The sequence below is a fragment of the Ursus arctos genome, unplaced genomic scaffold (assembly GCF_023065955.2).
Source record: "Ursus arctos isolate Adak ecotype North America unplaced genomic scaffold, UrsArc2.0 scaffold_12, whole genome shotgun sequence".
NCBI classification, from domain to species: domain Eukaryota; kingdom Metazoa; phylum Chordata; class Mammalia; order Carnivora; family Ursidae; genus Ursus; species Ursus arctos.
In genome coordinates this window covers 7171491-7196892 of record NW_026622786.1, presented here as the reverse complement: position 1 = coordinate 7196892, position 25402 = coordinate 7171491, and the positions used below count along the sequence as shown (strand labels likewise).

General features: G+C 42.6%; 1 protein-coding gene across 1 annotated transcript in view; it reads right to left on the bottom strand.

Moving 5' to 3' along the window:
• The window catches only part of NOTCH2 (notch receptor 2), a 161550-nt gene that overhangs the window by 5937 nt on the left and 130211 nt on the right, over positions 1–25402 (bottom strand). Inside the window, exons 18-32 of the mRNA XM_048220190.2 lie at positions 21754–21982; positions 20774–20975; positions 18993–19146; positions 18232–18416; positions 16548–16680; positions 11695–11931; positions 9206–9318; positions 7780–8285; positions 6113–6460; positions 5195–5337; positions 4788–4998; positions 4257–4353; positions 2451–2619; positions 1496–1797; positions 362–509 (exon numbers count right to left, since the gene is read on the bottom strand). Of these exons, the coding sequence (XP_048076147.1) occupies positions 362–509; positions 1496–1797; positions 2451–2619; positions 4257–4353; positions 4788–4998; positions 5195–5337; positions 6113–6460; positions 7780–8285; positions 9206–9318; positions 11695–11931; positions 16548–16680; positions 18232–18416; positions 18993–19146; positions 20774–20975; positions 21754–21982 (3177 nt within the window). The remainder of the gene's footprint in view (positions 1–361; positions 510–1495; positions 1798–2450; positions 2620–4256; positions 4354–4787; positions 4999–5194; positions 5338–6112; positions 6461–7779; positions 8286–9205; positions 9319–11694; positions 11932–16547; positions 16681–18231; positions 18417–18992; positions 19147–20773; positions 20976–21753; positions 21983–25402) is intronic.

The following is a 25402-nucleotide window of genomic DNA, read 5'->3' as shown; positions in this document are numbered from 1 at the left end:
TGAGAACCTATCTATCACACACCAGAATGTCTATTTAAGATATTGCCCATACTCCTCTAGTGAAGTCAGTTCACAAGTCCTCATATCGAGCATGATATGTCTGGGAACCTAGAGAGGCAAGCCTTTCACAGATTGGCTTTGAGATCCAAGAACCCTCACTTAAAGTCCCTTCCCCTCTTTGTCTATGGATTTCCCACCAGCTCAGTTCTCTGAACTCAAAATGCTGAAAGGAGGAACAAATGAACGAAAGAATCTACAGTGGATTCAAATCTGGGACAGTTCTTCAAGGATCGTGTAATGATTCTCCCTGAAGAGGCATGCTTTGCAGGCAAGAGTCCGGCTCCCTGCCTCTCGGCCCTACCATGGTCATCCACTGCGTTCACATCTGCTTGGCAGTTGATCAGTTCTGCCACCATTCCCTCCACAGCTAGGCGGGCGGCCAGGATCAGCGGTGTAGTGCCATCGTTCATCCTGGCATCCAGATCAGTTACTCGGTTGCGGATCAGAATCTAGAAGATGAGAAAGTACAGAAAAGAGAGTCACCGGATAAAAGAAAATAATGAAGCTAAGATAAGAAACAAGAGTGACAGAGCTGATGCTACACTGTAAGCTACCTGGAGGGCAGGGAATGCTTGTTATCTTTGTGTCCAAGATTCTATCATCCTCAATCAATAGGTATTGAATGAATGAATGAATGAATGAATGAACAAATGGGTGCTCAAGAGACAATGGCTCATGGAAAGTGATGCCTTCTACTTTCTAAAGAAAGGAGGGATGTGGGAATGTATCACAACCTCAATTATGGTGTATAGTTTAAGATGAATCAGAATGCTTCCAGTTTCCTCAGAAGGGTAAAATAAAAGGGCAACAAGGAATACACTGCAAATTCATGTCAAGAAAACCACCAAGAGCAGCTGCAAGTCCATATGGCTAGATAAATCTACAGGGAGAAGCTGACACTAGTCGAAAGCTTCAGAACAGGTACCTCTCCCCTCTGATCTATTCACTTGGGATGCATTTTGGCACATCAAAAAGGACAGTGATTAAGAATCAGAAAAGTGGTGTGATCTGCTGTTGACTCTATCGCTATCTGACTGTTAGAGTTAGGTCAGTTTGCTGCCATTCTTTTCCTGCTCTCCCATCCAGCAAGCATGACTCCACCACCAGCCCTATTCTCTCAAAGAATTTTTGAATGAATGTAATCAGATATTAAGTGCCTTAGCAAAGAGGAAACATTATAAATCCATGAGGAACCAGCCCTACTCCTGTTTTTTTGTTGTTGTTGTTTTTTAAAGATTTTATTTATTTATTTGACAGAGAGAGACAGCAGAGAGGGAACACAAGCACGGGGAGTGTGAGAGGGAGAAGCAGGCTTCCTACAGGGCAAGAAGCCTGATGCAGGGCTCAATCCCAGGACCCTGGGATAATGACCTGAGCCGAAGGCAGACGCTTAACAGCTGAGCCACCCAGGTGCCCCCCTACTCCTGTTTTTTACCTGGAAGACCCCCTGGGCGTCAGCTGCCACTGCAGCATGGAGAGGGCAGCGGCCCATGTTGTCCTGCGCGTTGGCGTCCGCACCTGCATCCAGGAGACGCTTGGCAGCATCAGCCCTCGAGTAGCGGGCCGCAAGGTGCAGTGCCATTTCACCTGTCCGGTCTGTCTGGGCCTGCAGGCTGGCACCCTGGTAGACCAAGTCTGTGATGATGTTGGCCGAAGAGTCCTCTCCATCTTCATCTTCATCGCTCATATCTGAGCTGCCTCCTCGGAGAGAAGCCAGCATCAGTGGGGTGCACCCATCTATAAGAAAGGAATTTTCCAAAATGTATTCAAGGAGGAGAAGACCATTAATGTTCAATTAGCCCAACTGTTGGAATAGTTCGTTTGAATAAAGTTATTCTTATGGGGAAAAAAAAAAATCCCGGGGGTCTTGTGGTAATTGGCAATTAGTTTTACATCTGCCACCTACTTTTCCTCCAATAATGTCCTTTCTGTGAAGAGTAATGGGAAAATAAGAGTCTTTTTAAGCTGGGGCTCTCCTCTAAATTAAATAAGTCTTTCTGTTTAAGTTCCTAAGCACTGTGTTATTTTAATTGGGCCACATTTTTAAAATGTCCATTATTAACAGAATGATATGCACTAAGGTATCAACTAAACTAATTTTCTAACCTTCTGCTTTGGGATATTATTTCTCTATCCTACTAAAATCTTTCCCATATAATCAGCCTATCTATTCCCAAGCATGCTGTATGAGAGGCAATGTGAATTCCTTCCCTTCTTCTCACATAGGTTTATAATCTCTGCATGCCTGTATTCCCTAAGCATTCATTTCCTCATGCTGATTTAGTCTGTGCAATTGGCAGAGGGCATATCACCAAGTGGAGCAAACTCAAGCACAACACAGAGCCAAGGGCAGGCATGGCAGGTGGAAGCGGGGAGGCTTAGGTGCTGACCTGGGCCACGGACATTCACGTCCAGCACGTCTACCTCCTGCTCCGCCTGTGGAGGAGTGAGCGCCAGCGATGGTGTCCTGCGGATATCTGCAGCCTCAAGGTGCTGCTGTGTCCATGGACGTCGATCAATGGCATCATCTTCCTCTGAGAGTAAAGCCTCATCTTCAGCCTGACGGGAAAACAATGCTCCCTGTTGACCTGGCCCACCATTAGGAACTGAGGACAAGGAGCTAGTCCAGAGTCTTCTACCCACGTCTCTCTTACTACACCCTCCTAGGCATCATCCACACCAGCTGGAAGTGGTTCCTGTCACCCTCTCCTGTGCTATCTGTACAACTCTCCCAACCTCCTCATCCCAAACTCCAGGCTTCAGCCTTAACATGCCATCTATTTTGCCTACCAAATATGCTATCTACAGATCCCCAAAGCACCATTTCCTTGCTTCTGGACTTTTGCCTGTGTTGTCCCCTCTGTCTGCCATGTCCTCTCCCAAGTCTTTGTCTAACCCTACCTACCCTTCAAATAGAATTGGACTTTAATTCCTCTGGTGGGTCCCAAAAAGCACCCTCTGCTTACCTCCACTTAACTATGTGTTCACATGACAGTCTCTACCACTAGATGGTAAGGTTCATGAAAACAGGAAACAAGCCTTCTCAACACCACCTCCCTGTACTTAACACAGTGCCCAGCGCATAGCAAGCACCCAGGGAAATATTTGCTGGGCAATAATTACTATTATAATTTAAAAAGCGGCTACCCTTTATTGAATATTTACTGTGACAGAAAACGGGTAGGATGCTTCACACGTATTGCCGTATTTCATCTTCACAACAACTCCCTATTTTACAGATAATGATAATTAGGTACAAAGAAGTTAAGGAATTTTCTAGCTACCGAGTAGCAGAGTCTTGGATCTGAATCCAATTCTGATTGTAACTACAGCAATGTTCTTAACCATCATCTGGTATTGTACCCTGTATCCCTTAAGCATGCAATCTTCAAGCTGCTTTAGAATATCATGGGTATGTGCATATCCCAGCCATGTACAGCTATGGATGGACTGTCTCCTTTTTCACACCAGCTTCAGCCTGATCCACCTCTTACTTCTATATGGTTTTAATTTCCTGGGCTCAAGATGCAGCAGAACCTCCAAACTCAATGGTCACTGCCTTTCTTCACTGTGGAACCGCACCTTCCTTTCCAGGAGTATCCAGAGAGGATAAGGGAGAGACTTAGCCATAAGGGAAATCGCTATTTATACACATCAGTCCTTATTTGGCTATCATCAGCATGATTCTTAAGGAAGGAAGCATGTTTGTTTCATTATTTTTATTTATTTTTTATAATATTTTATTATGTTAGTCACCATACAGTACATCCCTAGTTTTTGATATAAAGTTCCATGATTCATTACTTGCATATAACACCCAGTGCACCATGCAATACGTGCCCTCCTTACTACCCATCACTGGTCTATCCCATTCCCCCACCCCCCTGCCCTCTGAAGCCCTCAGTTTGTTTCCCAGAGTCCATAGTCTGTCATGGTTCATTCCCCCTTCTGTTTAGCCCCCCTTCTTCTTCCCTTTTTCATTACTTTTAAATAGTTCTTATTGAAACACATATAGAGGAAACCCAAGGCTAATGATTTCTGCCTTTCATGACAGCTGGGGGTAGCCATTGTCTGGGCAGCATATAAAGACTACCACCCTTTTCTCCCATTTGGGACACTCTAGATACCAAAGGACAGAAATCTGAAATGTGACCAGATAGTGGCTGACAATGGTGGTTCTACCATGACCAGCTTACCTTGGCTTTCTTTGGCTGGGGCCCTTCATCATCAACCCAATGTTCACTTGTTCCAGAACCAATTAGGTTAGCTTCTGAGACTTGCACTGAGAGATTTCTGATAGGACAAGATTAAGAAGAGGAAAAACAAGAGCAGAGGTTATATCATAAACGAATATAATGGTTTTTAATACTTTTTCCATGGCTACCCTCAAAGACTTTCAGGGGCCTTGGCCCAGAAAGGACGGGCAGTATTTTATGTACCACTGCCTGAGTAAACACCCTTTCCTTTCCCATGGATCAAGAGCTTACAACAAAAAGTGTGCCTCGGCAAAGAAGCTGAGCACCACCGTTTGAACATGTACCAAATAGAAGCATCCAGACTCTATTATTTCATAGTCACTCAGCAGGAATTCAGAATCATGGTCAAGTGTGGTAATGTGGTGTAGCCAGAGCTGGAAACTTAAAATCATAAATCGACAAGATCTCCTTTCTGATTTGTCCCTGGCTTATTACTACTGTGACTAGTAGTTTGTTGGCAAACCATCTTACTTCAGCCCCACGGCATCCTGTCCCACTGGCTCACGACGCTTGTGATTGCTGGAGTCTCGGCGAAGGGTGAAACCTTCAGGCAGCCAGAGGGAGCCATGCTTGCGCTTTCGTTTCGCCATGATAACTCCCAGCAGGATAATAAACAGGATAATGACGACAGCCACAGCAAGTAGATAGAGAAGCTGAGTGCGTTTTGGAGTCAGAGATTCACCTGGAAGTGCAGAGGGACAAGGAAAGTGCTGAATAAACCTCTCAATATTAGCACCAAATTCATTTAGAAGGCATGGACTGACTGACCTCACCAGCCCTGAGAAAGGGAGCTGCACATTGAAAAGTGTGCCCTTTTCTCACTGCCAAGTAATGCCTCCCCACCCCCAAACTTTCCCCTTAACACCAGTGCTACTTACTGACGACAGACACAAGAGGGTAGGACAAGGTCCCCTGGATGGCATGAGAAGCCAGAAGAGCTGCCGCTGCATCTGTGTTCTTGAAACACTGGTCTGAATCTTGAACACACTGGCGGTTGTCAATTTCCAGAAATACCTTAGAGCTGTGGGATGCCAAGGGAAAAGAGGTAAAAGGGAAATGGTGAGTAAAACAGAAGGGTGTCAATTAAGCAACTGAAGTTAAAAAGGATTACACGAGCCTTCCTTCCTCACCTTCGGCATTGGGCTCTCCAGCTCTGTGATGGTGCCTCCGAAAGATCTCAGAAAATTAAGATCCTGTCCCTTTAGATCCTAACCACTAAGTCCCACTTGGACTATGTCTCACCTTCCTTGGCCTGGCTGAGTCTGTGCCTTCTGACTGAGGCAACACAAGATGAAGTGAGGAAAGTGGATAAAGCTGGTCCTTATTCTCCTCTGTCTCTACATCTGGATCCTAGCTAGCTACAGAGTCGAAAGTTGTGGGATAACCAACAAATAGTGGGGTGCAATGACAGAACAATTCAAGATTATTACATAGACTTCTATGATAAACACAGAGCCTTGAACAGAAGGCAGTGAATACTATAAAAGAAGAGTCAGTATTAAAGGGATCTGAGGGAATCATGGCAAAGGGTTATGGACTCTGGCATTTGAGGAGGCCTCCCTGACATCTGCCTTCTGCTTGCTCCAACACACCTCTCAGGACACCAAGACCAAGGCAAACCTTTACCCTTAAACACACGTACTGGCATAATGGGTTTGTTGTACTTGGTGGGCTGTCCTACTTGTCTGAGCTCTGCATTTTTATACGTTCAGTTACAACTTCTGTGTATCAAAGTACTTAGCTTTATAAGCTTTAAGAAAAATTAAGCTTAAGAAGTCTAGAAACCAAAAACCTACCCAGCCACCTCCTGCTCTTGATCACCAGGAAGGGACCTGCGAGTCATCTTCTGCTTCTTCATGGCAGCTGACTTCTCACCATAATAGGGGTAGACCATGAGTGCCCCCTGCGAGTCCCGTTTAATGTGCAGGTTGGTATGGAGCAGGGTGCCCAGCGCCCGCAGGAAGCTGCGGGCGTCCTGGAGCAGCTGCTCCGGGGGCATGAGCACCACTATAACCAGGGTCCCCTCTGCCAGGTTCTCTGGCCGGTCAGCAGCACAGTCCAGCCCGTCCCAGCCACACTCCTCACTGTTGCATCCCTGGTCACAATGGTTGTCTTTGAAGTGGTCTGCACAGTATTTGTCATACCTAGGCAGGGGGAAGCAGAAGAGGGAGAGAACAAGGAAACAGTTCAGAACAGACTGCAGTGCTATTTGGTTTTCTACTTGGAACTACTGTGGCTTTTCCCACCTATCTTCTGTGGCCAGATCAGGTCCCTTTGTCAAATCTCCTATCCCCAACAGCATAGAGTGCATATCATCTACACCACTCAATATCAGTGAGTGCTCCCTATGCTCCATGGCTTACAGCCCCCCAGGCAGCTGGTAATTTTGTTAAGTCAGATTTGTAAGCAAAGCTGCTTACCTGAAACAAAAATCAACCAGGTACATGCATCCTCTCTTTTTTTATCCGCTATCCCTAGTGAGTTAACAATGAGCTTCTGGAAGTAAAAGGTGCCTCCAGGAACTGAACCATCAGGGCTCTACAGAGGACCATGTCAATAAGGCCCATTTCCTTCCCAAACACGACTGAATCTTAGCTCTGGAAGGCAGGTGGGGACAGGTGTGCTCCATACAGGAGACCAGATTTAAATCTGTGCCAGAGCACCCACAGCCTCTTTCAAATACTGGGAAAAGGAAATTGAGTCCCCAAACCTAAACGCACAGACCATTTCATCTCCACTCTCCTCCCTACTCCCACCCCTTGATAGTTATGCCATTGGTACGACTTGCCACACTGGCTCAATGAAGAGCTTGGGAGTCAGCAATAGCTGTATGTGCTCTGGCAAGTTCTCTAACCTCCCAGGTCTCAATTCCCTCACCTGTGAAAGACCATTAACAGTACCTATGCCTCATAAGGTTGTTGAAAGCTCACTGAGGTTAAATGAAATGGGACGGCTACAAGGAAAGCTGCCATTTAACCATAAAGCACCTTTTACCTGCCATAGTGATGACCAGGAGGGTTAAGTGGCCTGATCTCTCTTATGCTTTCTGATTAATCTAAATGGGGAAACCCTGTCTAAAAGAAAGGAATGAGGTGAACAGAGAGAGGTACAGACCTTTCCATTCATCCTGCAGGCAGGTTATGTGAGAGGCTGCCTGGGAATGGGTAACACCACTTCCAAAAGTTATTTCCCCTAGGAGGTCGTGAGAGCAGCAGGTGAGAAGGCAGAGAGAGGCAGAGAGAGTGTGGCCGTGCATGAGCATTCTTGGACCTCTGTCAGCAAGGGAGAGCACAGGGCAGCGTGCGATGGGGCAAGGCTAACACCAGGAAGAGGGCCTCAGGGCATGAGTCTGGAAAGCAGAGGCAGCTTGGGCTGAAGCCCTGGAGTGGTTAGGAGCAAGAACGAGGAACTGAGGTGTGTTAGTGATAGTCTCTCTCAGCTTCTGGGGACCCTGGACCCTTACTTGCACGTCTTGCTGTTCCCCTGGCACTCAAAATTGTCAAAAAGGCACTCAGCTGTGTTGCACAGCTCATCGCACTGGTTGTTGATGTAATCCCAGCAGGGAAGTGGGGAAGAGCAGTTGGCCCAGGGGTTTTCCATGGTCAGGGAACAGTCACCCCCATCCCACTGGCAGGCATGGCTATTGCAGGCCTCATCACAGACACCATCCCGAGCTTTGTCGGCACAGTACTGGCTCAGGCACGTGGCAGGAGGAGTGCTGGTGGGGGCCGTGTAAAGTTCACAGTGGCTGCCCCAGAATGGTGGAGAACACTGGCAAGAGTAGTAAGGAGGCTGGCGTTGAGGATAGCAGCTACCCCCATGCTGGCAGGGGCTACTGGCACAGCCTGATTCGCAGTCCTGGGGGTTGGGACAGAAGCAGCGAGGTCCCGAGGCCGTGTGCACACACTGCTCCCCTCTCCTGCACTTCACTTGTCCACAGCTGCTCTGGCATCTTGCCCCGGAGAATCCCTGTGGAAATCAGCGAACAAATGAGGACAGTGGGCCTCGTTTTTCCTCCCAAACACTTCTCTGCCACACCTCTAGAAAGATGAAGATTAGACACATGGCTAAGATCCCTCCACATAGCCTCCTGTACCACATTCTAGGAAGAAGCCTCTTCAAGTTAACCTAAGGTCAGAGATGAAGGTTCCATGGGATGAATGAAGAATTCTCTCACATTGAGAGCTCACTTCCAGAAATTAAATCCATAGGTCTTACGTGGGATAAGACTCAGATGACATTGTATCTATAAGCACTTTCCCTAGCTGTCCTTAGACCACTCATATAATGGCTTGGAAGGGGGGGGGCGTTATTTCAGGAGTCTGGGGCATCTAAAAAGCTTTCCGTGTCATTTTATTCTTAGATTTCCTGCTCAGCCAGACCAAAGTTGCTGCACAGGTTTCCTTTTGGTATGTCCTCACACGTAGTGATCTGTTTCAGGGAGGTTTTAGTCTCTGGCAGAGGCCAAAGAGTTTGCACAGCAAATGGCTAAAAATAGGCTTCCTTCTAGTGTAACAAGAAGCTTGCTCCCAAATAATCCCTGCTAAGGAATGTAAGCAGAGTAGCATTTCCAGCCAACTCTGCCCCAATCTGAGAGGCAAGACTACCCTCCGGCACGGGACCCAGAAGCCCGTTTTCAAAGGAACATCCCACCACTTCCCGTGCTTCTAAAGACTGAGAGTCACAGATTAGGGAGCTCACTGTTTCTGGGAGTATCTTAACAGCTTTAAATGGGAAACCCCAGCACTTTTTTGTGAAGGACCTAAAATTAAGAAATCTCCCCACCAAGAAAGTTCCAAATGGAGCTTGGAAAAACCAGGTCTAATCTCAGCTTTGTCCAGACTGTATGAAAGACAGCATGCCCCTTAAATAGACACCATGGCACTTACCGGGGGACAACGACAAATGAAACCATCAGGCATGTTGCTGGCCACAGCACAAGTCCCCCCATTCAGGCAAGGCATCTGGGGACACACATCAATGAAAGTTTCACAGTGACGACCTCAAAGCAAAAAATGGAAAGGAATTTTAAAAGGCAGAAGTAGTAGCTGCATGTTACTGAACAGAGTGCTGCTGGGACGGGAATGAGCCAAATGGTGAGGGATGGGGCAAGAGGTGCGAGCTGAGTTCTAAGCCCAAGGGAACATGAGAAGATGAGGAAAACACTCATTGGACCGCCACTGGCTCAGGCTAATACTCCCATCTTTCTTGCCCACACTATAAGTACACATGACACACATCCCTGAAGAGATTCATAAAACAGAATGGACATGGATGTGAAAAATCACTCTAATCCAACCAAAAGAAAGAAAAAAGGGAAGAGAAGAAAAAGAAAAGGACACCTCACCTTTTTAATTTTTTTGAAGCTACTTTAGCTTTCATAAGACAAAAGAAACATTTAGCAAAACTGTTCAGTGCATTTCATTAAAAGAGTCAACTTCAACAGGAGCAGCTACACCAGGCCAACACATCCAAGTGGTGATTTGTACCTTACAGAGTATTTTCATCCATAATATCTCTTTTCAATCATTTTCTAGCCTTTCTATAATCTGATCAGCACTGCTTTAAAGTACAGCTTAATTTTTCCAGAGTTAATTTCCTCTAGAAACGGTTCTAAAACAGAAGGCACCTTGAGGCCACTGCTGAATGATCAAGTGAAGTAAGCAACTGGAACCGAGCGGGAGACCTGGAGACACAGCTGTTGCCTCCTAGCAAACAGCAAGAGATGGGCCCCCGCTGGCCTGTAGCCGCTGACGAAGAGAAGAGGGGCTTTCAAAAGGAAATTAACATAGTCATAGCTTTGGCCAGTCAGAATTAAAAGGCAAGGGTTATAGGTGCCTGTCTCTTCAAATCACAGCAGCAGCCATTACCCAAGAGCAGCCGTCACATGGACATGCGGCTCAGGGACAGATGACCCCTCAATGTTCATCTAGCAACCGCATCCCACAATAATTACAACCAATGAGCTTGAGGGATTCTTTTGAATCGCAAGTGTGGACAATGCATCACCACTACTTCCTGGTGGCAGAGCCCTAATTTAAGGTGGTCTTCAGTCCTTCCTTCATCTGTTTCCCCCTTTCTTGTGATTGTCAGGGTTTCCAGATAAAGGAAGCCTCAGAGACAATGAAAGAAAGAGCAGCCAGTTTTGCTTCTCTGGCTTCCCAAGCACCTCATGGCTAACATGAGGCTGTAGGACAGACTGTTCACACTCTTTGCGTCCAGCATTGCCTCAATAGGTATGATGTTCTTCATGGACTGATTCTCTTTTGATATCACATCCAGGCATTTTCCACAGTGCAAAATCCCTCCCATTCTTCATAAATTACCAAGGTTCTTTAAAATTGGAAGGAAGGAAGGAAGTCTAGAGATGGGCTCACAGTATAGCAGAGTCCAACTTGCCAAATTATTACTAAGAAGACTACTGTAGCCTATTATCTGACTTCCAAGGAATACTACTACAGCATAAAGTCTGGAAAGACTCCAGAAATGCCAGGCAGACGTCTGAGTATCTGATGACCCTGCCACTGTTAGATACTACTGTGGTCCCCCAAAGTCACCAAGCTGCCCATCTTCAGAAATAATAAGTGTCTATGACAAGCCCCTATTCTGAGGCAGGACTTGGTCATCTTTATGATCTGTGATGAAAAGGAAGAAGCTTGAGAAGAGACTGGGAACATGGCCAACTCTTAGCTGCGCAGGTCATACCCCTGCAGCTTTCCAGTACATACCCTCATAAACTGGTTTTTGCTTAAACACACTCCAAATCAGACCTCCTCCCCTTAGATGACCTAGAAGATCCTAATCCTCTCTGGGTCCCAGAGGTGGAAAGCTCATCGTGGCAGTGACTACCCAGTAACCCAGGCCATTACGTGCCAAAGGAGATAGGGTGATGAAACCAGAGCAGATGTATGGTTTCAGAACACAAGACATTATTTTCCTCAGATGAAAGAGTTCTGTGGATGGATTTGGCGCTGGCAGCACAGCAATGTGAATATATTTAATACCACTGAATTGTACACTTAAAAATGGTTAAGATGGTACACTTTATGTTATGGGTATTTTGCCCCAATTAAAAAGTGTTATTTTGCTCAACCACTCTCAACCTTCTATTTCTTTTTTCCTATTTCCGCTACAGTGTGATATAATCAGTGTATAACAAAAGAGAAAGCATCTCAGGAAAAACAAAAAAGGCAGAGGTGGACTGTAACATCCATGAAGCACAGACCTAAGGAAAAATGGGCTCTGAATTAAGCTGGTCTAGTTTTTCCTATGTAAGAGAAAAGCTTCACTTGGTTCTGGGACATGACATACGGGGCCCAATTTCCTCACGCGAAGCCCCTTTGAGGCAGAGTGCTGAGGGCGCGAGAGAGGCTCTCACCAGTGAAGGCGTTGCGGCAGACACACAGGTAGTCGTTGGTTAGCTGGATGCAGTCCAGGCTGCCCTCAGAGCTGCAGGGGTTCGAGAGGCACTCGTTGATGTCCCCTTCACACCGCTCTCCGGCAAAGCCAGGCAAGCAGCGACAGCTGTAGCCCCCGATCCTATCCACACACTGACCACCGTTAAGGCAGCGGGGGCCCCCGGCACAGTCATCGATGTTCTCTTCACAAAGCAGGCCTGCGGGAAAGAGAGAAGAGACAGAGAATGATGACATTCTTTGGAACGCTGCTTTCCAGCCAAAGAGCCACCCGTTGGCATTTTGCAGTTATTCAGGTTACACATCTCGATCCGCGATAGGACCTTTTAGGTTGGGCAGGGCGCAGCGCACTCCTGATCCATGATAGCTGCCAACCTCCCAGTGATCAGTAAGAAACACGGAAAGAATATGCTCAGGGCCTCACGGATACTCTCCCACCCAACCCACCGAAGCAGCCGCTGGGCAGTAGCCGGCATTCTTCATGCCACCTGAGAGATGAGGAAACTGGAGCTCAAGAGACACCCAGCAATTTTTCATTAATTTATTCCTTTTATTCAAACTATAAAAACAGTTCAAAAGAGACTATCACAATCAACACATAGATTATAAGTATGTAAAAATATTGGTAAGAACTGGAACTAAATTTTTGAGTGATATATTTAAGTTTTAGACCACTGACTTTTCTTCTGTAAAATAATGTGTACTAAGTTTCTTATTTTTAAAAATTATAGAGGAAATATCCTGTTGAGAGCTCAAAGGTTATTCCATTTAAAATAGAACTCATTTAATGTACTATAGATGTAAATGAGCTATCTAGTATGAATATCTGTATATATTTTTGAGAGTACGAAGGAAATCAATGACAATTCTAGAGATGATTCCATGAATGATTCAAAAAATTACAAAAGAAAGGAAAACAGTTCTGTATTCTTGCCACTTATATTTGTAGCATACAAGCAAGACTATTAAAAAGGAAAAAGAGGGAACCTGGGTGGCTCAGTTGGTTAAGCGTCTGACTTTGGCTCAAGTCCTGATCCAGGGTCCTGGGATGAAGCCCCATCTCGGGCTCCGTGCTCAGTAGGGAGTCTACTTGACTCTCTCCCTCTCTCTCTCTGCCCCTGCCCCCTGCTCATGCTCTGTCTCTCTCTCAAATAAATAAATAAAATCTTTAAAAAAATAAAAAAGGAAAAAAAGACCTCATTTTCAATAGCAATAGAAAGAGACAAAATTATAGGAATAATCTTAAAAAGAAATGTACTATACCTATATGAAAACTTTAAAATAGCCCTGAAAGACACAAAAGGAGATCTGAATAAATGAAAAGATGTTATGATTTGGCCAGGAAGATTCTTCATCGTAAAGATGTCAGGTTTCCTTATGCAGATTCATAAATGTAATGTGATCCCCATAAAAAATGCCACCAGGATTTTTTAATAGACAATCTGACTCTAAAGTTACATGAAAAAAGAAACTATAACCATAGCCTGGAAAACCCCGAAAACAAAGATCCTTAATAATTAAAACAGAGTGGTATTGATAAATTAATAGAACAATAAAGAAAAAAAGTCCAGAAAAACACCTAAATACACAAGGGAATCTAGAATTTGATAAAGTTGCCATCTCAAATTATTGTATAAAAGATCAAATATTGAGTAAATTGTGTTGGGACAAATCAGTAGCCACACGGAAAAAGTGCTCCGGTATTCTAGTACTTAAAGAAAATATGGGAGAATGCCTTTATAATCTTAGAGTGTAGAACGTGTTGCTGAAAAAGCTCCGGGGTGCCTGGGTGGCTCAGTTGGTTGAGCATCTCACTCATGGTTTCAGCTCAGGTCACTGATCTTGGGGTCCTAAGATCGAGCCCCACTTAAGCTCTGTGCTCAGCGCTGAGTCTGCTTTAGATTCCCTCTCTCCCTCTCTCTCTGCCCCCTCCCCACCCTCTCCCTCTAAAATAAATAAATAAATCTTAAAAAAATAAAAATAAAAAGCTCTGCATGAAAAAAATCATAAAGAAAATCAAAGACAAAAAATAATAAATTGAGAATATTTTGTATCATAGTTAATCTCTGTAGAATATTAAGGTGAACAATGTAATAGGGAAAAAAGGATATAGATACAAACAGAGAAGCCACTGAAAGAGGAAAACCAAATGACTCATAGATGAGAATACAGTCATCCTCACTGAGGAGAAGCCAATATGCTCATATGCCAAGAATCAGGAATATCAATCAGAATTACAAATATACATTAATTCTCTAATCCAGCGATTCCATTTCTGAAAATTTATCTACAAATATACACATGCAAGAAACCCAAAGTTTTATCACTAGGATACTGGTTCAATATATTATGCTCAAAATTCTGCAGGATGAAAAAGATGAAGGAAGTTCTATAAATTAATATAGAAACATCTCCAATTATGTAAAAAAAAAATCAATGCAAGAATTTATCTAATGCCTTATCTTCAGAGTAACAAGTGGGGTAAATAAAAATATCTTTGTATTTGGCTTCTATATACATAAAGAAATTCTGAAGGACACATAAAAAATAGAAGATAACACAAGAAACTAAAATAAAGTGGAAGTTACTTGTTTGTGGGAGAGGGAGAACTAGGTATGGGGAAGAGGACTGGAAAGAATTTTCACTTTATGCTTCTGCTACATGTGTATGTACTTAAGTGTGTGTGTGTCTATATATAAAATTTGGGACATGTACATATATTACCTAATTACAAACTAAATCAAAAACAAGACAGTAAAAAACAAAACCAGTTTGTGATTCCCCTTACACAGAATACTTGGTAATTAGGGGCTGCTAGTAAAATGAACACTGATGCCTATCATCCCATCAGAATGGAACCAGCAGTAAAAGACAGACCTATCAAGTGAGAAGAGCTCAACCTCAGCCTGAAGCAAAGTAGTAGGGATACATAGAACAGTTAGCCTTGAACTCGAACCTGAGGCGCCCCCAGGCCAAGATCCAAAGATCAGGAGTACTGAAATAAAAACAATCATTGTGATAACTCTCACAATGAACTTACAGGATTTGACAGTCTCCTGAAGGTTCACCAATGGCCAGAGAAGTCAAGAAAGGAGAAATAAATACCACTCTACGTATCTAACCGAGCACACAGAATATGATAGATAACTCAATGAATTCTAAGCATGATAAACTCAGAGATCCATACCTACACATATCATAACCAAAAGGTCATAAGACAAAAACAATGAGAGAATTTTGAAAGTACCAAGGGAGAAGCAACTTATCACGTACAAGGGATCCTCAATAAGGTTAACAGCTGATTTCTCATTAAAAGACAAAAACAAAAACCTAGAGGTCAAAAAGCAGTAGGATGACATATTCAAAGTATTGAAAGAAAATGACTGTCAATACTAATAGCAAAACTATTGTTTAAGCCATCCTTAACAAACAGAAGAGAGAACTTCTGTTGCCTTATGAAATGGTCCATCCTAGGACTGACACCTGTAATTCATAAAACATTTATGGTACAGCAGAAATCTTAGCGTGCAATGAATATCCATGTGCTCTCCCACACTCCCAGTCTCCCGCTGAGTCAGACTGACACCATTTTACTAATTCTGGCCAACGTACTATGAGCAATAAGGATGGGTGTCATGTCCAGACTGAGGTAGGGAGAGCTACTCCATGACCCTACAAGTCTGTGCCTCCTCCTCTGTTGTGGAGGCCTTGGAGGCCAAGTGCTTGCAACCTCATATCTCAGAGACACTCAAGACTTCAAGTGACAAAAAAAAACCCCATTGTTGTGTGAAGCCACTGAGATCTGAGGCTTAATCGCTACCACCAGAATCGGAGCTTATCCTAAACAGTAAAATTATTAAAAGGAACAAACTAATAATGAATAAAAATCACTTCTACTTCTCTTTCAACTATTGATTTCTAAAGCAGAGAACAAATCCCCTTTTCATAGGACAAACCTTTAAATATTTAAAGGCTGTTTCTCTTGAGTTTTCTCTTCCCCTTCAACCTCATTGCTTGATAACTATCCTATTACTGGGGCCCTCTCTCCTATTTTAATTTAGCCAAACCCTGAACTCAAGGAAGATAAATTATCAAAGTTCACTGGCACAAAGGTCTAAGAAAGTGTAAATACTTCCCTGACATTCTATTCTCTTCAACACTGAGATGAATTTCTCACCATTGTGGATGGCCTCAGCTTTACTTTTTACAGGCTGCTCAGAACGGTTATAACTACACCTCTTCTAAGAAACAGTATTCCAAGCTCTCTCCAGAAGATTGTTTGGAGGCAGGGGCAATGCCCATGGTAGACTGATGACCCATCATTCAGTCTAGGGCTGGACTCCGTAAGCTTTACCACAATTCTTAGTTACAGCCTTAGGCCACTAGCTTCCTCCCCTGGGCTTATGAAAATAGGCAAATGTTTTCATTTCATTCATTCCCCCACCTTATGGAGGCAATACTTGGCAAGTTTAAAAAAACACACAAGCTAGTAAATGTGAATTGCTTACTCAAGAGACCACTAGTTATTTTCCCTTGAAGTACCAAGAAATCTTGCTAACCAGGCTAATTTTGTTGCAACACTGCATCATTTCCACATTCTGTGTTTCATGGAACATAAGATGTCAACAACAACCAGACAGAACGGAGAACATGAGTCAGAACATCAGAGCTAGGCAAGAGATGAGAGAATGAGATGGCCTGAGTTACCAGAATCCAGAACTAAATGGTTAATTTTTTAAAACCTCCTCCACACTAAAAATGGATTTACAACTGAAGAAAATGCCCTAGATGGAGACAGGCAGGGCTGACATCATACCTCGAGTGCCTGGTGGACAGGAGCATTTGAAGTGGTTCACAAGGTCGACACAGGTGCCCCCGTTCTGGCATGGCTGATTCTGGCACTCATCTACTTCATACTCGCAATTGACGCCCTGATAGCCTGGGACACACTGACAGGAACAAGCAAAAAGGAAGAAACATTGGACCATTATTGGAAACAGACCACCACAGCAAATGAGATCTGAAGGTTGCTGCATACCTCTGCCCACCCCCTGCCCTCATCCAGCTCTTCTATGCTTCTCCAGCACCATCACCCGCTCTACCAATCATCCTGCGCACGGCCAACTTGCAGACTGCTGACATTAACATCTTCCAGCTGAAAAGCCACCTTATAACAAAGGCAAGGACTCAACATTCTGAGGGATATTTCAGAGTTGATGCCTGTGCAAAACTTGCATTGCTCCTCAATGCAGGTTTTCCCATCTTTAAAATATGCATTCCTTGGTACGCAATGAGGACCCTATGACTCAGTTCAACGGTATGTGTGGATAGCAGGAAACACACTGCATTTATTGATCTCTACACTCAGGAAACTGCACATATGTATGAGAAACTGGTTGAGATGGGGGAGGGGTGTGTTAGCTAACATGGTAGATGTAGCTGTTTGAGGGATTTCAGGGCTGATCGAGGAAAAAGACCCTGACCATGAAGTGGCTTTATCGGGCAATGCTTTGACAGGTTTGCATGTGAGGGCATCCCTCAGCATGAGACTGTCCAGAGCAGAGAGGAAGGTAAGGAGAAGAGGGCAAATGAATTCCAAGGGAAGGGGGTAGCAGAGAGGAGGCTTACATGTTTGGTGCAGCCAGGCCACAGTCTCTGTGTCAGAGAGCTCTGAAGGGCAGCACTGGCTTGGGGTCTTTCTGTCCTGGGGCTTACCTATGGATTGCAGATATTGGGTACAGCTTTGCAGAATATGCAAAGAAGAAAGGCTCTACATGGCTAAAAATCTGCTTTATTAGGGCTATTTTTAGAACAACTGGATGTGTAAAAATTTGAGTTTGGCACTGGTGGCTTTTGAACTAACAGGTCCCAGCCCACTGTGAAGGAATAACTGCAGGGCCAATATAAAGAGGCCATCTTTAGCTCCTTCATGAAAAGTAAAGCTTTTCTCAATGTTCCTTGGTGGCCTGAATTGCTGTGAAATCCAAATCCCTGGTGTTTTGTTAACATCTTGCACTACCCATTATCAGCCCAACCATTAGGAAGACAGTGACATGTTCCTTAACAGACACAACACTTCCTCAAATATATACATGTCATACTTAGTGTGATGCTACACGGAACAGGCTAAGCAACCTTGGGACACACCTCAAAGTGGCTTCTCCTATCTCAGCTGCTATTCAGGGAAGTCCCAGGGGCCACGGAACTGCTGGCCTGTGAAATACACTCTGGAAGTGAATGCTGGCTCTGAATCCGGAGGCAACTCTATGCAAGTGAGATGGTTCCAGACCTCTATAAAAATACCTTACTGGAGCCATGTGAACTTATTACACAAGGAGACTGAAGCCAGTGGTGGTTGGTAAACAATATAATAGTGATTGGTTAAAAAAAAAATCTATAAATTATAAAAATAAGTCATAAGCAGCTAACTTCAGTACGCTAGTGCTCACAATAGTTGCACCATCATTGGGAGGTCTCTGACCCCTGCCCGCTCATCTTACCTCACATCTGTACCCGCCGATGAAGTCCCTGCAGGTGGCTCCGTGCTGGCAGGGATTGGATGAGCACTCATCAAGCTGCTCCTCACAGTAGCTCCCAGTGTAGCCCAGGGGGCACTGGCAGTGATGTGAGTTGCCAGCATTGATGCAGACGCCGGAGTGCTGGCACAGGTGGTCAGTGGACACCCCTAGGAAACCAAGTACAAGAAGAAACATCACAGAAGAGCACACAATGTGTCAGGTTCAGACCAACTAATTATGGTCTTATCTAGTTCATGGCCCTTAGCACCAGATTTATATTGAAAATAAACCAGCCCTGGGGTGCCTGGGTGGCTCAGTGAAGCGTCCAACTCTTGACTTCAAGCTCAGGTAGCGACCTCAGGGTTGTGGGATGGAGACCCCATGTTGGGCTCCATGCTGAGCATGGAGTCTGCTTGAGATTCTCCCTTTCTCTGTCCACCCTCCCCTTTCTATCCGCTGCTCTCTCACTCTCTCTTTCTAAAATAAATAAATAAATCTTTAAAAAGAAAAGAAATAAGTGCTAAAAGTGGACTATGCCCTCATTTCATTTTACACACACTTCTTTTTTAGAATCTCTAAGCCTGTGCCTCTGCCTTTTCACCTTCCGTCTCAGACCTTTCTGTAGAGCCTTGACCACCCACCACTGTCCGCTCTTCCCAGGGTAACAATACCTGCCCCTAAAACGCTGCTAGTTGGCCAATACTTTGGGGAGTGACCCTGGAGCCTGAGGGGGCAGAGCTCACCTCTGTGGAAGGCCGCCACCTCACAGGATACATTGGGCACATCACAGTAAGCACCAGCCCATCCGGATGGACACAGGCACCGGGACTCTGCTTTTTCCTGAATGCAGGTACCTTTGTTCTTACATGGAGACCGACTACAGAGGTTCACCAGGGTCTGAAACAGAAGGATACATCCAACATCCACATATCAAAAAAGAAGAAAATAAGTCACACTGCTTTTTAAGAATCAAAGGAAAGCACACTAATTAAAAAAAAAAAAAGAGCCCTCGGCCAAGTCTTAAAACAGTCCAATGTTCTCAGGTAATTCAATCATTTAATATAGTCTAATTCTTCTTAGCTCTGCTATTTAAAAAGTTCTTACCACGGAAGTTTAAGAATTTGAGGGATCCTAATAGTTTAAGTTATTCACTATGTTATGATTATGTCCAGATCTGTGGCCACCCTGTACAGCCAGAAAGAAAGAAATTATAGCTGTCAGGTCCATAACATCTGTGCTAATCCTGTGGGAGAAATCCACATGGGTCTCAATCAAATCTGTCCACGGTAAATATGAGTAAAAGGACTTAAAGCCTATCAATAAACCTAAAAGCTGTCACAGAGCTTATTTAGAGGGGAGAAAATTAGGCTTATGAAAACCATGAGGCAGAGAATATGAGCAGACTAGTCCCTTTCTCCATAACTCGCATGGGGTGAGCTGACCCCCAGGAGAGCAAGGTCACACTCATGGAGTGTTTGTAAAAGAAGGGGTCAGTGGGTATGTGTGGAGCACTCCCTGGTACCTGTAACCTCACACTGTGAAAATGAGCAAGAGCCCAAGGAAGAATAAACTTCTGATCCACAGAATCAGCATCAAGCTGTTTAATATGCAGAGGTAAGTATTTGCACGTCCAATATAGCCAAAGCCTAACTGAAGTGCACCTCGTAACGCTAGTTAAATTTGGCCACTTAGTCCTAAATTCTTTGGAGTTCTGTTATTCTATCATTCTAGCATTGTTTAAGAGGTAAAAATAGCATAAAATTAAATACAATGTGGGTGCCTGGATGGCTCAGTCAGCATCTGACTTCAGCTCAGGTCATGATCTCAGGGTCCTGGGATCAATCCCTGCATCTGGCTCCATGTCAGGCTCTGCACTCAGCGGGGAGTCTGCTTGTCCCTCTGTCCCTCTGTCCCTCCCCTCACTTGTTCGTTCTCTCTCAAATAAATTTAAAAAGTAAAAATAAATAAAGACAATATTGTTTGGTACGCAACCTTGGAAAGGTTTCTTTGCCCCCTTTGGGACTCAGTTTCTTCTTTCATGAAATGAAAGGCTGCCCTCGTTGGCTCTGAGAGTCTATAAAAATGCATATTCACATATTTGAATTTAAAAGACATGTAACTAGCTTGGTTTTGAGAATGTTACAACACTGTAAGACATAATAATAATTATTATATTCCCCTTAGATACTGTATCTGAGCTTTAAAGACTTTACTTAGACTGTTCTTTATTTCCCTTTTTGTATTTCCAACATAAGTACTGCTTATGCACTTATTTCCCACATGTATTTCTCTGCAGTTCTTGGTTAGCTTGTTATAATCATCTCATGCTTGTTAATCTGTATAATCTTGCCAGTCACCATTTTGGAATCTGCCAGCTATTAAGAAGTTATGCAGATTTATCTCAGAGACCTCCCCCCTGAGAGCCAGAATTTTCCTTTTTAGGAGGGGCTCATTTTGCTTAGAAGAGAAATACGTGTAATATTCAGCTACTCTGTGGGAGCTGAGTGGGCTGAAATTTAATTACCTGACAGTTTTTCCCAGTGTAGCCCAAGGGGCAGGTGCAGCGGTAAGTACCCAGGCCATCGACACATATTCCTTCATTTAGGCATGGATGAGAGTTGCATTCATTGATCTCATGGAGGCAGAAGGGGCCAGTGAAGCCCACAGGGCACAAGCAAGAGAAGGAGTTAATCCCGTCGATACAGGTGCCACCATTGAAACAGGAGCTGAGAAGCAGAGAGAACAATGCCAGCTATGTAATCTGGTTCCTCTGACCTGCTATTTAAAAGTACGGATCCTAGAATCTAACATGTTACAGAGGCAAATACTCCTGAACGTCTTAAATTCCTACATCTAATACATTTTCTTTTTCCAAATTAGACTGGGTGTCGATCAGCCTGAGTCCCAGCTTCATTTCTACAACCAAAAAGGTTACAGGAGTATATAAAAGGCTGAGTTTATTAGAGATTCCCAGAGAAAGTGAAGGTTACCAGGTTTTACCCAGTCCTGTAGTTTTCCACGTATCACATTTCATTTTACCCCTAAGTCAATTTAATTTATAAGGAAAGTGCTAAATAAGTAGCTCTTGACTCTAGGTTTCTTTCTGAAAGAGAAACAGAACAAACTTGTTGAAAAAAAAAAAAAACCCACCTAGAAATTACCATAGAGTGATGACAAATATGCAAAAAAAATAGGAATTTTTAAAATGTCAAAGGAAATGAACAAGGGACCAAGAGGAGAATGGAACAGAATTATAACTCTTCCTTTTCCCTAAGCATTAGAAATAAATGATGGTCCATCCCACTAAGCTTTACAACCTCTCACCTTTGACCTGCTAACTATACATCTACAGAGAATCAGGAAGTAGGCAATAGAAGACGATGGAATGGGACCCAGGTGGACCCTTATCCTTGCCCTGTAACCCCAGCATTGTGCTCTGTAGTTTTCCCTCCTTTCCCTCTTTTTCCCATAAGACACTTGTGGCTGAGAATATGGGTTGCTCACCTCTCAGTGCACTCGTCAATGTTGTTCTCACAGTGGACTCCATCAAATCCCGACTGGCACTTGCAAGTGTAACTGTTGACATAGTCAGAGCAGGTCCCTCCATTCTTACAGGGTTCACTCAGACACTCATTCATGTCTGTCTGACACTTATCCCCAATAAAGCCAGGATGGCACAGGCAGGAGAAAGTATTCACTCCATCTACACAGGAACCTCCATTCTGGCAAGGATCTAAGTCATTACACACAAGAATTAGAGCTCTGAACTACAGCATCAATTTAATCTTAGACCTATAAAGGTGAGTGACCTGAACCGAGTCAGACTAAGAACAGTAACAATTTCAACTTTTCTCTACTTGTACTTTACATCTATTTTGCCTTGACTCCTCCATTTACGAAAATAAGTGCAGTAACACTTGCCTGAGATTCTTAACCTGTTTGATAACTGGAATGAACTATGCATACACCACTAGCAGTTTTGCAAAATTAAGAGTCCTAAAACTTACAGTGGTCCCCCACATTTGCTAATCAAATATGTGCTCCCAATACACAGAATCTCAAAAATATCAATAAAGATTTTCAAAAGGTGTATGCGGTGATGGGAGTGGGTAACATAGGAAAGAATATATACCAAGCAGCCCTCTGTGCTGATCTGTCTTTCCTATCTTTTCCCTCCCTTCATCTTTCATTTCCTCTCCTTCCCTCTTCTCTTTCTTGTTTGTTTTTGTTTTCTAGATTTAGGCAAAATCAGGAAACATTTAAAAAAACTTTATATATCACACAGCTCAATCTCAGAACACTTCAGGCTCACAGCAATTAATCAACAAATTTTAAGCTACTATTATGGCACAGTCCTCTGAAATATAGATGACATATAAGTCAGAACAAGAAAAATAAGAGTTAGCTCCTGCTCTTAAGGACCTTAAAATATAATTGCAAAGACAGCTCATCTACATAAAAAAAGAACTAAACATCAGGTGGGTAATGTAGCCCCAATTTGATAAGAGGCTTATTGAAAACCTTATTCATCTATTAGGCTAATTCCACTCATCTGCAATCTTTACTGGAAAAATTGTAAAAACCATATTATCCCTTCTTATCCACAGTGCATAGCACACTGTAATTTCCATAGCATCTTTCAGGAAACTCACCATAACTTACTGAATTGTTTTAAATTAATTATAAATATTGCTAACTTTACTTCCAATAGGAAAAATTTTAAATACTGAAAATTTTGACTGATAAAATAATTAACATGGAAAAGAAATCCAAATAATTTGATCCTACTCCCTTAAATTTCTCCATCAACTACTGTGGACATATTTTTCCTCACTATTTGCTATACAATGTTGAATCTGTCTGCATATCTTTCTGTGCCAATAGACTGAGTTTCACGAATGTAAACACTGGGTTTTATCTACCTTGGCAATGCCAGGACCTAGTCTGGTGCCATCCGTATGGTGATCTGAAATTATGTATGCTGTGAATTAGGTGCCATTATACCTAACACATTGTGATAACCTTGTTTGAAGTTTAATGATTTAATAACCACACAAGTAACTGAGTACTGATAAGCAGTGAGTACTGATAAGTAACTGAGTATATCACGTGCATGTGATGACACTATCAAAGCTGGGGAAAGAACCACCAGAAAGACGTAGGCAGAACAATCCCAAGAGTTTACACTAGGCTGAGAATAGCTCATGTTCGTGACAGTCAAAATGAAAAGACGCCCTAACTAAACACTAAGTAGGATCCTCGGAGAGTACTATCTCAATAGTGAGCCATTTTACTACTACACCAAAGGCTGTTCTGGACCTAACAAACCCTGCAGAAAAGAACCAAAAGGATCAAACTGTTTCCAAATGATCCTTAAACAAAGCTTGAATATATTCTAAAGATTTTTTAAAAGTCTAGCATCCAATAAAAAATTACCAGGTAGGCAAAGAAGCAAGAAATATAACTCAGGATAAAGATAAAAGTCAACAACAGAAACAGACCCAGGAATTTCCCATATGATAGAATTAATGTGAGGACAATAAAACAACTATGATAAATATACTCTGTATGTTCAAGGAGAAGAAAGTATGAACATGACAAGGAGAGAGATAAAGGCATAAGAAAGACTCAAACTTCTAGAGATAAAAATACAATGAAGAGAAAAAAATATACTGGATGGGATTAACAGCAAACAAAACACAACAGAGGAAATGACTAGTGAACTTGAAGATATATCAAAATATCTTCAAATAATAAAATTATCTAAAATGAAGCACTGAGGAAAAAAGAACTCTAAAAAATAAATAAAACACAGTATTGATGAACAGAGAGACAACTTCAAGCAACCTAAAAGATGTATGATGAAAGTTGTAAAGGGGAGCAAAGAGGTTTCGAAAAAACAGTGCTTGAATATTTTCCAAATTTGGACCCATATATCCAAAAAGGTCAATGAACCCCCCCCCAAAAAGAAACATGAAGAACAATAAGGGGCATTATAGTCAAATTGCTAAAAATCAGTGGAAAGAAAATATCTTAAAAAACAGCCAAAGGAGAGAAAATAACATATAAAGAAACAAATATAAGAATTATTGCAGATTGCTCCTCAGAAATAATGCAAGGTAGAAAACAATGGAAGTGCTGGAGGGAAAAGTCAACCTACAATTCTACTCCCTATGAAAATATCTTTGAAAACTAAGGCAAAATAAAAATCTTTTCAGACACAGAAAAACAGAAAGAATTAATCACTAGGAGATAAGCACTACAAGAATTATTAAAGGAATTTCTTCAGGTTGAAGGAAAATGATACTTGACAGAAATGCAGATCTATGTAAAAAGAATGAAAAACACTAGAAACTATAAATATGTTGTTAAGTATAAAGATTGTTAATTTATTTTTATATATCTTGAAAAATTATTGACCATTTGAAGCAAAAATAATATTTTGGGGGGTTTATGATACATATATGACAACAACAGAACAGAGGGCAGGAGTGAAAATATACGTATACTGTTATAAGGTTTTTATGTACTATACAAAGTAGTATGGTTGAAGGTAATGAGTAAAAGTTGTATACTGCAAACCCAAAACCACCACCACCACCACACACACACACAAAAATATATGGTTAATATGCCAGTGAAGAAATAAAATATAATCATAAAAATGCTCAATAATTCCAAAAGAAGGCAAAAAAAGAGGGAAATGGAAAGAGAAGGAAAAAGATAAAGTAAAATGCAAGATGGCAAATACTGAACTCAGTCATATTGCCATCAACCATTAAACTTAAATGGCATGAACATCTCAGTCAGAAGTTAGGCACTGTCGTATCAGAGAGAAAAAGCAAGACTCAATATATGGTCTCTATAAGAAACATACCTTAAAGACACAGATAAACCAAAAGCAAAAGGATGGAAAAAATACCTAACAATAATCAAAAGAAAGGGAGGGTAGTTACATTAATATCAAACAAAAGAGACTTCAGAACAAGGAATATTACAAGGGTTAAACAAGGTCATTTCATGACAAAGGACTCAATTCTTCAAGAGACCATAACAATCTTAAATGTTTATGTACTTAAAATCAGAGCTTCAAAATACATTAAGCAAAAACTGATAGAATTACAAGAAGAAATAGGCAAATGCGCAGTAATAG